Source organism: Miniopterus schreibersii, assembly GCF_964146895.1.
Source record: "Miniopterus schreibersii genome assembly, chromosome: 11".
NCBI classification, from domain to species: Eukaryota; Metazoa; Chordata; class Mammalia; order Chiroptera; family Miniopteridae; genus Miniopterus; species Miniopterus schreibersii.
In genome coordinates, this window is record NC_138111.1 from 4,875,519 (window position 1) to 4,888,652 (window position 13,134).

The 13,134-nt window shown below is 56.5% G+C and overlaps 1 protein-coding gene across 2 annotated transcripts; it reads left to right on the forward strand.

Moving 5' to 3' along the window:
- Positions 1-4,065: 4,065 nt before the first annotated feature.
- FCN2 (ficolin 2) lies at positions 4,066-12,621 on the forward strand. Of its 2 annotated transcripts, none has more exons than XM_081150966.1 (10): positions 4,066-4,345; positions 5,062-5,167; positions 6,980-7,093; positions 7,664-7,717; positions 8,340-8,375; positions 9,276-9,308; positions 9,788-9,915; positions 10,314-10,443; positions 10,724-10,858; positions 11,372-12,621. In XM_081150966.1, exons 2-10 carry the CDS (start codon positions 5,074-5,076, stop codon positions 11,617-11,619), a joined length of 972 nt encoding a protein of 323 aa, XP_081007092.1. In that variant the 5' UTR covers positions 4,066-4,345; positions 5,062-5,073; the 3' UTR covers positions 11,620-12,621. The 2 variants fall into 2 exon arrangements, with proteins under 2 accessions (XP_081007092.1, XP_081007091.1); XM_081150965.1 differs by lacking the exon at positions 4,066-4,345 and adding an exon at positions 4,512-4,749.
- Positions 12,622-13,134: the final 513 nt, after the last annotated feature.

Below are 13,134 nucleotides of genomic sequence, written 5' to 3' on the forward strand. Positions count from 1 at the left end.
AGCTAGCCTGGGCCAGTGTGCAGGAGGAGGGTGCCAGCTAGCCTGGGTCAGTGTGCAGGAGGAGGGTGCCAGCTAGCCTGGGTCAGTGTGCAGGAGGAGGGTGCCAGCTAGCCTGGGACAGAGAAGAATCTGGAGATGTGCGGAGATGGCTTTGGAATTCCCCCTGCATGCCTCTGTGGTATCTGTCTGTCTGTCTGTCTGTTGGCCAAAGACTCTTTGGGATGCCTGTCAATAGGAGGGCTCCTTTGCTCTTGCAGCCTCAGTCCCAGAGCTGACCCTCCCTGCTTATACCTCAGCAAGAAATGAAGAGGAGGGCAGGAGCTTGTCCATGGCGTGGCGGGAAGAGCCTCATTTTCCGTAGCGGGAGCCACGGCAGGCAGGGTCGGGGGCTTGTGGCACACACCGTCACTCCACTGTGACCCAGCTCCCCCCTTGGCCCACGCAAAGGCCACGGGGATATGAACGTGGAAGACACGCAATCCCTGCCCCAGGTGTCTGCCGTGCAGGTGGAGGTCAACGTAAGGTGGAAATAGGGCCCTACGTGTCCACTGCTCCTTCCTAAGCTGCTCTGCCTGTGACAGATTCGTGGGGAAGGGTGGGGCCCCTGCAAATGCACATCAGCAGGAGGCTTCACGGAGGGAGGAGTGAGCTCAGGCCAGGATGATGGATTGGATCTGACTCCGTGACCCACTCGTCGCCCTGGGCTGGGCTGGGTCCGTTTTTCCCAGGGGCTTCCGGGGCCTCGAGGCATTAACACTGAGCTGGGTGGCAACTGGCAAACGCCCCAGCCCACGCTCAGCCCTGGGACACCAGCTGCCTTGCCGCCTCCCTGATCTGCTGCCTCCAGCTCTGCGTGGGAAACACACACGTCACACCACGTGCTCCCCAGGCCGGGCGATCCTCCGGAGGCGGGGCTCTGACTCAGCCCCTGGAGCTGCCCACCGCCCTCCTGATGGGCACAGGAGCCATACAAGTGAGTGTTGGCCGTGGCCGTCCATTCTGCATGCTCTTCAGAGGCTGGCGACATTTTCGGCAGGAGTCCAGGTCGGCCCAGGTTTGGTCCTGCTGACAGCGGGCTGGGGTAGAGTGGGCTGCCCATCGGGGCTCCGAATCCCCCTCGGCGTGGCGCAGGGGGTGCGGCTCCGGGGCTGTGTGCAGCGGGCTTCTGGGCCCCGTGATGAGAAAGCATCGAGGGTGAGGAAGGTGCTTCCACCTCACACCCCAAGAATGCCATCGGCCAGGGCCTGGAAGCCACTTGAGCCTGCATCTGAGTCACCTGGCCTCTGAGTCAGTAGGCCTGGGTGTCCCAGGGAACTTTAATTCTAGAAAGTTCCCAGGTGTCCTGCTCCGCTTGGAACATGCAGGATTGTGGGCCTCCCAGGCTTTGACCTCAACCAGGCTTGGCCAGAGAATCGGCAGGTATCTGCTGCAGACTGGATTTCACAGCTGCTCAAAACACACCCCGCTTTCCCGATGCCCAAACTCCACTGTAAACAAATGAGTTCCATTCATAGAAACCTTGAAATCTCTTTAAAATGAAAATCTTTCAAAGATTTGAGAGGTGTTTTTCTTTATTTCTTTTATCAGCAATCCTTTGGTGCAAATCAACTTGACAACTTTTTTTAGAATAGAATTCAGTACAAACAAGAGAGCGAGTGAAGAACCCGCCAGATGGTGCGGTGAAGCGTGCGGGCCGAGTTCACCTCTCCCAGCACCTGTCAGAGGAGGAGACCCCGGGGGACGTGACCATGGACGGATGATACCAGGGCCTCTGTGGGGGTTTGTGGCACCCTAGCTGGCATCAAATTCCCTCTGGGATTTCAAGACATAAGGAAAATCTTTAAAAATGAACTGAACTGATTGTAAATATTAGAAATAAATGAATAAAACATTCTTTGGATGGGCCATACCAAAAATGTTGCCTGACTAGGAAAGCATGCTGTCCAGGCCTCCGAGCTGAGCAGATGGGAATGTCTGATTCCTGTGCCGGCCCGTTAGAGATGACATCGTGGACCGGACCAGGAGCTTGAGCTTCTAATAGCATCACCGTGGGCGCGGAGGCCTGTGCTGGGAGTCAGAGCGAGGGGGCAGGACGGCAGGCTGGCGTGAACACCCGTGGGGAGCCAGGCTCTAATCCTGACCTACCACGCCCAGGCTATGTGGCCCGGGCAGCCTCTCTCCTTCTCTGGGCCATTGTCCCCATCCATAACCAGCAATGCCCTCGGAGGCATGTGAGCGGAGCTGTGCCTGATCCTTGTGACAGGGCCTTCTTTCTCCTCTCTGGTGTTCCGTCCCTAAGTTTTGTTTCTTTTCATGCACAAAGACGCTCACTCGGTGTGTCACCATCTTTTTAAATTAATTCAAATGTAATTTGTTCAATTTATTAAAACGTTCACTTCAAAGGTCCAGTGATTCCTTCCCTAAGCTTTTAAGTTTCACTTGTAAATCTTATTCTGTATGTAACAGGCACATTTTAATAACCTCCTTCAAGGGGCCTGTGAATAATTCTTGTTCCACTCACTGACTTAGTTAATCTAACAGCTTTAAGCATTTTAATTGCGTCTGCAAAACGAATAGATGGGAATTTGTGTTCTGGCATTTCAGTTGCCTACCTTCAACGGAACCTTCTGAGTACAAGTGAATTTCTAGAAATCGGATGGTATAAATACACAAAGAACTTAGGGGTCTCTTCCCTGTTCCAAAACTATCATCACAGCAAGATTTGCACTTGTTCCATTACTTGTTCCATGACTCAAGTGCACGCTTTCCATTGGATTGTCAGGCCGTCGCTCTAATAGGCCAAATGTTCTTAAATATTGCCAATACTCAAAATGCCAAATTTGATACCAAACCCAGGTTCGGCCGCCTGCTGCTTGGAACACCAGTACCCGAGAGACAGGTGCTGGTGCAAGGAAAGAGTCTTTATCCAAGAGCTGGCAGCTTGAGAAAATGGGGGACTCTAGCCCCAAAGACCATCTTAACAATTGGACACAGACAGGGGTTTTGTAAGGACGGAGATGGAAGGAAAAAAACCAAAAAAAGGAATGGAAAGGAAGGGTTGAGAGTTCTCTGCTGCGGGGACTGCGAGCCGACAGTCTGCTCGGATAACTGGCCGAAGGTCAGCAAATCTGGAGCTGGAGCTGGGATGTCTGAAGGTCTTGTTAAGACGCTTACCTCCTGCACACTCCGGAGTCTCTGCTCCTTTTGAATTAATTTCCTAGAATTCTTAAGAAAATAGGCTGTTTATCTGCAGTCCCATATTAGGTAACAGCTCATCATTTACAGAAACAATGTTTAAAGGATGGGGGGTGGGTTACAAATTGACATAGCTTCATTTACGCTAAAATAGGGATCCTGGGAATGTCAGTCTCCCAACCTGTCTACACTCAGCGGGAAGCACAGGCGATGAGATACAGGTCCACGCACAGGCAGACGGACCGTCGCAAACCTCCTCGGCCCGAGGCCTGCGTCCCCTCCTCCCCCGCGAACAGGATGTCAGTCCTGAGCTCCTCGGCACCTGCAGGGTTCCTGGTTTGCCCTGAGCAGGTCTGGAGTGCACAGGAGTTAAGTGTATGAACAAACTTCCTTGTTTCCTCCTGTTAATCTTATTTTGTAACCCACCTCACAGTTTTGTAACCTGGTTACTGTAAATACCAGTTGGTGACCTGTAGATAAGCAACACCTTTGTGTAAGATTCCAGGAACTGGCCTCAAAGGAAGCCGGCCCCAGCCCCAGGTGTCCCGGCCCCAGCCCAGGTGTCCCAGCCCAGCCCAGGTGTCCCGGCCCCAGCAGGTGTGCCCACTCTCAGCCACCAAAGCCAGACGGGCGAGCAAACCCCACCAGCCCTCGGCCAGTGTCAACAGTCCGCTGACTTGCAGCTTCCTCCCCCCACCTCTGGTTCGCTTTCCCGCCCCCTCCTTGCAGAAGCCCCTGCCCCCGGCCAGTTGCTAAGACGGGCTTTGGGACGGAGGGAGTTCCCACCTTCTCAGCTGCCGGCTCTTGAGTGAAATGTCTTTTTTTACACCAGCACCTGCCTCTGGAGTATTGGCGCGCAAAGTGCCAGGCAGCCAAACCTGGTTCAGTGTCAGTATGACAGGGGTCTCTGCTAAGTGTTTGGGGGGGACAGTGAAACTTACTTTTCCTCTCTCCGGCGTCAGGGTCTGTGAGCAGCTGTCACATTCTCAAGCCCACTGACCCCAGGGACACTGAAATGTAACCCATGGAACCTCGGTCCTGCAGTGGTTTTGTCTGACTTGGGGTCAGGATTCCAATGTCACACCTGGATGGGTACTGGGGTTAGAGCCACAGACCTGCCACCTCCGTCTCTAACTGGACTCCATCCCAGGTGAGAGCTTCCAGATTTAGCAATTCTCTCCGGGGTGTGGGTTCAGGTTGCCTGGCTGCTGTCAAACGGCCCCCCGGGGACAATTTAATGCCACCTCCCCACTCCGCTATTCAGGCTGAAGCTGCCACAGTCTGGTTCACAGTCTGGCCTCTTTGCAGTACTGGCTGGACTGGCATTTGTCAATGTCCCAGATTGCCAGCCCTTTTGCCACACTTCTGGCCTGGCTGCAGTCAGAAGCCACCCCCTGCAGACATTCTGCTCTTCCCCCCCCCCCCCCCACCTTAGACACCCAGGAAGTTTTTAAATCTCTGTTGATTTGAAGCCCATTGTATGCAAATGAGCCCCCCCCCCAACCCTGCCGTCCTGGGATGACCTTCAGAGGTGGTCAATCCGGACAGAGGCGGGTAATGAGAGGGGCCCCTGGCCTTTCAGTAAAGACACAAACAGGCAGGCAGGCCCTTCCCCATGCAGGGCGTTGGAGAGGCTCCTGGGGTGGGGTGGGGGACAGTGTTCCAGCTGAGGGGGAGCTGGGCCCACTCCAGAGGAAGCACATTCAGTGAGCTGGGGGGTGTGGGAGAGACTGTCCTCCAAGGAGACTCTGCCTTTAGTTGACACCACAAGCTTGGGGGAGGAAGCGGTCTGGCCTCTTTGCGGCGGGAAATAGAGCCAAAGGTTGGGCTCAGCGCAGCCAATAAAAGGCGTGACCTCCTTGGCAGCCAGGGCCCGAGATGCAGCTGAGCAGAGCAGCCGTTGCCATGGGGCCCATGGCCCTGGCCATCGCCTTCCTGTGCACTGCAGCCACGACTGCAGACGACTGTCCAGGTGAGTCAGGGGCCGGTGAGCGGGGCCTGACCACGAGGCTGAGAGCTGACGGCCTCTGCTCGCTCACCGCGTCCTCCAGGCCAGGCCCCTGCTGAGTCCTTCGAGAACGTTATTCTTGAGACCAGCTGAGATCATGTTGCAGGGGGACTTGCCTCGGGGTCCTCCGAGGAGAGGCAGCCTCAGGGCCCCACCACACAGAGGAGACAGGAGCGGAGAGCACCCCCCCCACCCACCCCGTCAGGTTTAGTGCATTATCGCCGGCACTGGGAGATGGTCCAAGAGCTCACACCCAGCACTGTGAGACTTTTCAGCCTGGGACCTTCAGCCTCTGGGGACAGGTGGACCCCACTCTGTCGTAGAGGTGGCAGAGCAAGGGTAACATGGTCCCCATGGGCTCCGACCTCCTTCCCTTGCCCAATAGCTTTCACCCTCCCTCTGGGAGCTTCAGGATCAGGGCTTCTCCACCCCACTGGGGAGGGTGCTGGGACCTGGGACCTGGCTGCCTCCAGGGGTCCCAGGGGTCCCGCGGTGACTAGCCTGGCTAATGTGGGACTGGGTGAAAGAATTTCCACTGCGTTCCTGTGGAGAAAGGCCTGGGATGAGTCAGGAAGGAAGTATACACGGGGCCCCTCGCTGACATCGCAGGTGAGTTAATTTTCTCCCCTAAATGTGTTATTTTATTTTTTTAAACAGAAATTTTTTAGATTTATTGATTTGAGAGACAGAGAAGAAGGGAGAGAGACAGAGACAGAGACAGAGACAGAGACAGAGACAGAGACAGAGACAGAGACAGAGACAGAGACAGAGGAACAGCGCTTTGCTGCTCCACATATTGACGCAGCACCGCCGATTCTTGTTTGGGCCCTGACGGGATCCAACCCGCAACCTTGGCGTATGGGGACGACTCTCTAACCAACTGAGCTACCCGGCCAGGGCCTGTCTTATTTTCTAACTGTCTAAAATTACCAAGAATTTCTTTTTTAATGACCAAAAATTTAGTAAATTTGAAAGTGAAGCCTACATTGGTTCTGCCCAGGGAGGACCAGAGGGGGACAGACCAGCATACCACGTGACGCCAGCAGGGTCCCCGTGAGGGCACTGCGTGTTTCCGAGGCCCCTACGTTTTCTCTATGGGGCCATTTTCATTTTGTGATGAACTCTTGAACTCTGAGAAGCAGTCGGATCTCTGGCTCCAGTTCTGCCAGAGCTGCTCTGTGTCCTTGGATCGCAGGGACCTACACCACCCCTTCCAAGGTCACATGCCCAAGGAATAGAGGTGACAATGCTACACTGACCCAAGTTCCCCAATGTTCCTATAAATATTTATTGTTATTATTTATTGGAAGTACGCGCTGTTGATGAAGCTCTTTCTAAATGTCATGAATGACACTAAGATTTTTAAATTTGCTTCATGTAGTCTAATCTGCCCCAAAGCCTTATTTCTATTCTCATTTTGCAGCCCAGGGACAGAAGCCCAGAGGGGTTGAGTGACTTGCCTGAGGACACACAGCCTGAGGAGCTGGGCTCCCTTGGGTGGGGTGGACTCTCCAAGGTCAGGGCTCCACCCTGCATCACCTCCCTGCCTGCCCAGCACACCTGTGGGCAAGACAGGCCAAGTCCTCAGCAGAGGGGCACAACCTCACCTCCCGGCTGACCCTCCAGCTGAGGCAGGTGGCACTTGCCACAGCCATCTGCCTAGGCCCGAGGTCACCATGGTGGCAGGTCTCCTTGATGGGGCAGCATGTCACCAGCTCTGCAGGGCCCTCAGGCCCAGGTCAAGCACACTGACAGGCACTTTGCGCTTCTCTGCAGAGGTGAAGGTGCTGGGTCTGGAGGGCACAGACAAGCTCACCATTCTCCGAGGCTGCCCGGGGCTGCCCGGGGCCCCAGGGCCCAAGGGAGAGGCCGGCGACCGTGGAGGGAGAGGTGGGTGCTCCGCATGAGGGTGGAATCACTGAGCTCTCGTCTTTGCCATATTAGACCCCAAGTTGGGCAGTGTCCCCACTGGGTTTCAGGTGGGGACTTGGGTCTTGGTCCACCAGGGCTCTGAAGCTCCCTTAGGAGGGAGCCAGTCTCCTAGTCACTTACTGAGCAGCCAGTGCATGTGTTTTGGCCCCCAACATGGTTCTTAGTGTTGACTCAAGGCGAACTGCTACAGGGGAACTCAGCAGCACCAATTCCATGTCCCTCCATCCCTCCTTAGTCTCACCTCAGCTCTGGGGCTGAGTGTCTCCAGGTGCCAACTCGCAGTGGGTGCTGCAGCAATAGCAATTAGGAAACGCCCCCAGGTTCTCCTGGCGAGGGCAGAGCTGGGGCTCGGGCCCCGGTTCTCTGGGAAGTGCTCCTGGTCTCCAGTCCTGGCCTCTGACTGGACAGTGGAACCCTGTGAGGGCTGAGGTCTGGGTCCCCTCCCTCTGGTTCCTGAGGGTCTGACCTGGGGGCACTACGGGTCCCAGGTCCTGTAGTTTTGCTCAATGATGTGTTTGGAATTTGCAGGAGAACCCGGCCCCTCCGGAGTCCCTGGGATTACAGGACCCCCTGGGCTCAAAGGTAACATCACCACGGAGAGGGGCGAACCCTGAGCAGGACTCCGCCCTGGCAGTAGAGAGAGAGGAGGAGGCACTTCTGGGGTGTCACATGTGTCCTTTCTAAGGAGCCAAACCCTGCGCCAAACACGATGATTGGCTCAACCAGGGCCTGGGTCTGTGTCCAGAGCCACTGAGTGAGCCCAGGGCGGGATTCCGACTCCAGCCCAGCACCGACCCCTGGCATTGAAATAAGAGCAGGGGCCCTCTGCCAGGCTGGTGTGGCTCCGCTGCTGAGCATCATCCTGGGATCCAGGAGATCGTGGTTCGATTCCCGGTCAGGGCACATGCCCCGGTTGCGGGCTCGATCCCCAGTCGGGGGCGTGCAGGAGGCAGCCGATCAATGACTCTCACCATTGATGTTTCTCTCTCTCCCTCTCCCTTCCTCTCTCTGAAATCAATAAAGATATATTTTTTTAAAAAAAGAACAGGGGCTCTCTCTGCCCCAACACCTGTTCCCTCGCCCGGACCTCACTTCAGCTGCAGGAGGGGTTGGGGACAGGCCCAGTCCTTCTCTGTCTGATGGGCGTCCTGCCATGAGCTGTCATCTCCCCTCCGGGGCTGTGCTGACCCTTCTCTCTCTCCAGGAGACCCAGGGGAGAAGGGTGCTCGCGGAGAAAAAGGTGAGGCCATCCCGAGGTCCCCAGGGGGTGACTTGGCAGACCCTGAACAGATGGGGGTTCCCAGCATGTGGAGCATGGGCCCTGGGGTGGGAGACCAAGCCCTTCCCTCTGTGGGGAAGGGGGATCTGGGAGGCCAGAATGGGGGGCCACACTCCTCTCCAAGCCTGTCCCGGCCCATCTCTCCTGTCCCGGCCTCAGACCCCTGAGCAAGGGAAGGTCCTGTCCTCCCCTGGTTTTCTGCCTGGGGCTGTAGTAAGTTCAGGGTAGTGTTTAAAAATGCAAAGTTGTCTAGAAGCTATGAGCAACAAGCTGTGGTCACAGGCGATGAATAAATATGAAATATATACATTGAACTATACATAAACATATATTATAAATGGGCATATGACTATTTATTCATATGTTACATGTACTTATATATAACTGATAAAATGTGAAATATTTTCTCATACATTTCCTTGAAAAAATGTTTAGAAAGTCAGAGAAACATGCACCAGGAAGTGCAAACCCCTTGGTGACTCCTCTTTTAACCGTCCAAAGACTCCGGGTTCAACCACACATATTCAAATGTGTAGAATCCTCACTTGCTCACCCCAAAGAGCATCCCGCTTTATCCCTATGTTCACCGACAAAGGCTGTTCTGGAGCTGGGGGCCCTGCCCAGGAGGCCCCCCTCTTTGGCAGGAGGCAGCTGAGGCTCAGAGACTCTGCCTCCCCAGCAGCAGGAGACGGGCTGGTATCCCCAGGAAGCCAGGGAAGGGCTAGCTTTTCTGGGGGGCTGTAACCATCCTCATGCTGGAAAGATCTAGAAAATGCCTCAATTTCCTGCTTGGTGTTAAGGGGACAAGGGCTTGGACATCCCACCTTTCACATGTGTTTGCCTGTCTGTCCCCACCTTCAGGAGAGCCTTGGGAACCTGAGGGATGTGCTACAGGTGGGTGATGAACCCCGAATCCATTGCCCTGGTTTGGTCCGTGGACCCCAGCCAGCCCAGACCTGCAGGGAACACTGGCCTGAAGTCCAGCCCCTGCAGCCCCCTATAGCCCAGCCCTCTGTCGCCCCTTCCTCTCCATTGGCCAATTACATAGGACCGCAGTCAGCCTGGACTTATGTCCTGCCTTAAGGACCAGAATGACCTTTCTAGTCTCATGCCCTGAAAATTCTAGGGTACCTCAAAGGCCCAGTGCTCAGGGACCAAGGTGGGGGCGCCCTGGGGGGTGGGATGGCCAGGCAGATTGGGCTTGGCCATCACAGCTGGGTGACCCTGGGTGGGGGTGGGAGGGCCTCTGTCCAGGCCTGGGAACCCTCCCTGCCCATGCAGATGCCCACTGTCCCTGCTTCTCCCTCCTGGTCCCCAGCCCCCTCCCTGCCCAGGGCCCTGTCACCATATTTACTTCCAGGTTCCCTTCCCAGGACCTCGGAACTGCAAGGAGCTGTTGACCAGGGGGCACTTTCTGAGTGGCTGGCACACCATCTACCTGCCTGACTGCCAGCCCCTGACTGTGCTGTGTGACATGGACACCGACGGCGGAGGTTGGACTGTGAGTGACCAGGTGTTGGGGACGGTCGTACAGTCCTCAGGCAGAGGCCGCTGTGCCCGGAAATCTCATGGACCAGGTTCCAGCTCGTGGGAGGACACACACTCTGTGGCCTTTGTCAAACTGTCCAGTCCCCTCTGTCTCAGGCGGCCCTCCTCCCCTTTCAGCAAGAACAGAGAGAACCAGAGAGTTGGTGGGCCATGAATCCAGGCCGTGGGACGAGGCCCAGAGGGACCCCACGCCCCTCCAGCTGTGCGGCTCTGGGCATGTTGCCTACCCTCTCTGAGCCCCTACTTCCTCCTTGGTCCCGTGTGGGCACCCATGTCGCCACCCCTGGGGTCTAGGATGAGGCCCACACGGCGTGCTGTGGCGCTGGGCCCGAGCCCTCCCGCTCCCCGCAGGTGTTCCAGCGCCGGGTCGACGGCTCCGTGGACTTCTATCAGGACTGGGCCGCGTACAAGCGGGGCTTCGGCAGCCAGCTGGGCGAGTTCTGGCTGGGGAATGACAACATCCACGCCCTGACTGCCCAGGGTAGGGCCAGTGCCAGGGCTCCGAGGTAGTGGGGCCCCCGAAATCCACATGCCCCTGACCTTAGACCGGGGCCTTCTGGGACAGAAGACTGCTCCTCTGCCACCACACCTGGTTCCTCTGAGAACAGGCAATGTCACAAACCCTCAACAGTCAAGGATTTTCTATGGAAACTTGAGGGCGCTTCCCCTTGGATGCCAAGTTCAAATATTCCCTAAACGTGTACCCAAATTCTGGAGGCACAGGGACCTTCTGCTGGGACCTCAAACCCTTTCTTCGATAGGAACCTACGAGTTCCGCATCGACCTGGTGGACTTCGAGGGCAACCGCCAGTTTGCCAAGTACCAGTCGTTCGCGCTGGGCAGTGAGGCGGAGAAGTACAAGCTGGTCCTGGGCGCCTTTGTCGAGGGCACCGCCGGTGAGTGTGGGACCGGGCGGTGGAGCGTGGGCCGCGGAGGGAGGCTGCTCGTGTCCCTGCTGTGTCCTCTGGGCGACTCTGGGTGGTGACTTCACCGCGGCTTCTCCATCCCTGCATCGGGGTAACAGGGCCTATACCTGATTGTGCCCATGAAGGTGACACGACACACGTGGTTGAAAAGTCCAATGAGTGATGGTATGATTCTTAACCGCCATCACGGGTGAAAATGGGAAAGGGTGCTGAATTAGCACTGCTCACGGCTCCTCCACCCCACGGCGCTGCCGAGGAACCTGGGGTGTCTCGGGCAGTGGCCTCCCCTCTAAGCGACAGGGTGCCCATTAGCTGGCAGGCACAGGCCAGACGAGAAGATGCCGAGTCCATGGTATCAGCAGAGCGAGTGTCCGCTGGGGTCACCTGAGCGGCACCCTCGGGCTGAATGGTGCAGTGTGCACAGCTGGGACCCGGGCCCCCCCGGCACTGTGTGTAAAATCACCCACTTTTCCTTCTGAACAGGCGATTCCCTGACGTCCCACAACAACAACGCTTTCTCCACCAAAGACCAAGACAACGACCAAAACTCCGGGAGCTGTGCTGAGGTGTACCAGGGAGCCTGGTGGTACTACAACTGCCACCTGTCGAACCTGAATGGCCGCTACCTCGGGGGAGCCCACAACAGCTTTGCAAATGGCATTAACTGGCAGTCGGGGAAAGGGTACAACTACAGCTACAAGGTGTCGGAAATGAAGGTGCGGCCCACATAGAGCAAGTGGGCAGCCTGCAGCCTCTCCGGCCAGGTCCTGAGCCCTCCCAAGCAAGGGGACGCGAGGCTCTAGGTCATGCAAATGGAGAGCTTTGTCCTGTTCCCTGGCCCCTCCAGACCCTCAGCTTCGAGGCCTTGCCCTCTCCTAACCCTTCCTCTCCCACCTGCCAGGATAAGGGTGACCACGCCCAGCCTTGGGAACAGCACACATCCTCAATAAAGCTTCGCCTCGCACTGTAGGCACACGTGGATGCCACTGTGACTTGAGTTGTGCTGGACACTGGTCCTGTGCCCATGTCTGTGCACCTGTCCATGCCCCCTGTGACGTGGCACTGTGGGAAGTTTCTGGTGGTGTAAGACAAGGGTCGGCAAAGCAGGGCCCGTGGTGCCTGTGTGCCAATGAAGTCCAAGGGCACACAGCCACTGTTGCCTCCCTATTGCCTGTGGCTGCCATCTGTTCTCCCCGGCAGTTCTCAGCTTCAGGCAGAGACCATCTGACCACAAGTCCTAAAATCCTTACAGCCAGCCCTTTGAGAAAGTGCTTGCGGACCCCAGCTCAGTGGAGGCGATGCCCAGCTCCCCGTCTCCCAGCCGCCCTAGCTCCTCCCACTATTCCACATGCCCAGGCCCCCGGGTTTCCCTGTGAGACATCGTAATAAAGGATCATGTGCATGCACGTCCCTCACCAAATAAAACTAAAATGCAGTAAGGCAGGAGGCCTGGCCGCCCTGAGCGCCCCAAGGGGAAGACCTATGAGGTCGCAGCAGCATTGCCCTGCATCGGACCACGACCCTGGCCAGAGCTGGTCTGTGTTGTACAATGGCCTTGGCATGTGATGGTTGTTAAAATCACCTCCCTAAAAGCAGCCTTCACAAAGAGGTGGCCTAGGCAAGGGCTGGGACTCGGGAAGGGGGTGGGAGATGAAACCCCGTTTCTTGTCCTGGTCCTGACACCCACTCTAGGCTTTGAGCCAACTTTGCCTCTGATCAATTTCTTTAGCCACACTTGAGCTGTTTCATTTGGTTGTCGTTGTCACAGTGACTAATCAGCCATATGGGTGGGGGGCGGCCAATTATTGGATTCCTGGAGCTTCTTGCAAGTCTGGAAGCTCCACCGCCCACCCCAATATGGGGCAGAAGTCCCAGCCAGGAAGCCATGAGCGCCAGGGACCATCTGGAAATGTCCATCTGCACCAAAGGAGCAAGCACAGCCCTCCCAGAGTCCCGCGCCATCCACGACAGGAGGGGTGCTCTCAATTTTAATTGGGGTTGAACCATAAGTCACTGACTCTTAGAATCAGCAAACGCGGTGCAGCTGCCCAGGGTCACAGCCTCCCTCAGAGCAGGTATCGGTGCCTGCGCGGCTCCTGACAGTCCGGTTGGTTGACCTTTTCTTAAAGACCCGAGGGCACGAGACGCTCGCTGCCGTCTTGGACAGCATGCAGGGTGGCCCGGGACATTGTCTGTGGTATCAGAAGCTCTTTTTCTCGTCAGCTCCTGCCCTGCTTCTTGGCAGA

Bases quoted from the DNA above. Each gene is read 5' to 3' on its own strand.
- FCN2 (XM_081150965.1), top strand. From the start codon at position 4,714: ATGACCTTCAGAGGTGGTCAATCCGGACAGAGGCGG. The intron at 8,376-9,275 runs GTGAGGCCATCC...CCCCACCTTCAG, and splicing joins GGGTGCTCGCGGAGAAAAAG to GAGAGCCTTGGGAACCTGAG. The intron at 10,444-10,723 runs GTAGGGCCAGTG...TTTCTTCGATAG, and splicing joins CCACGCCCTGACTGCCCAGG to GAACCTACGAGTTCCGCATC.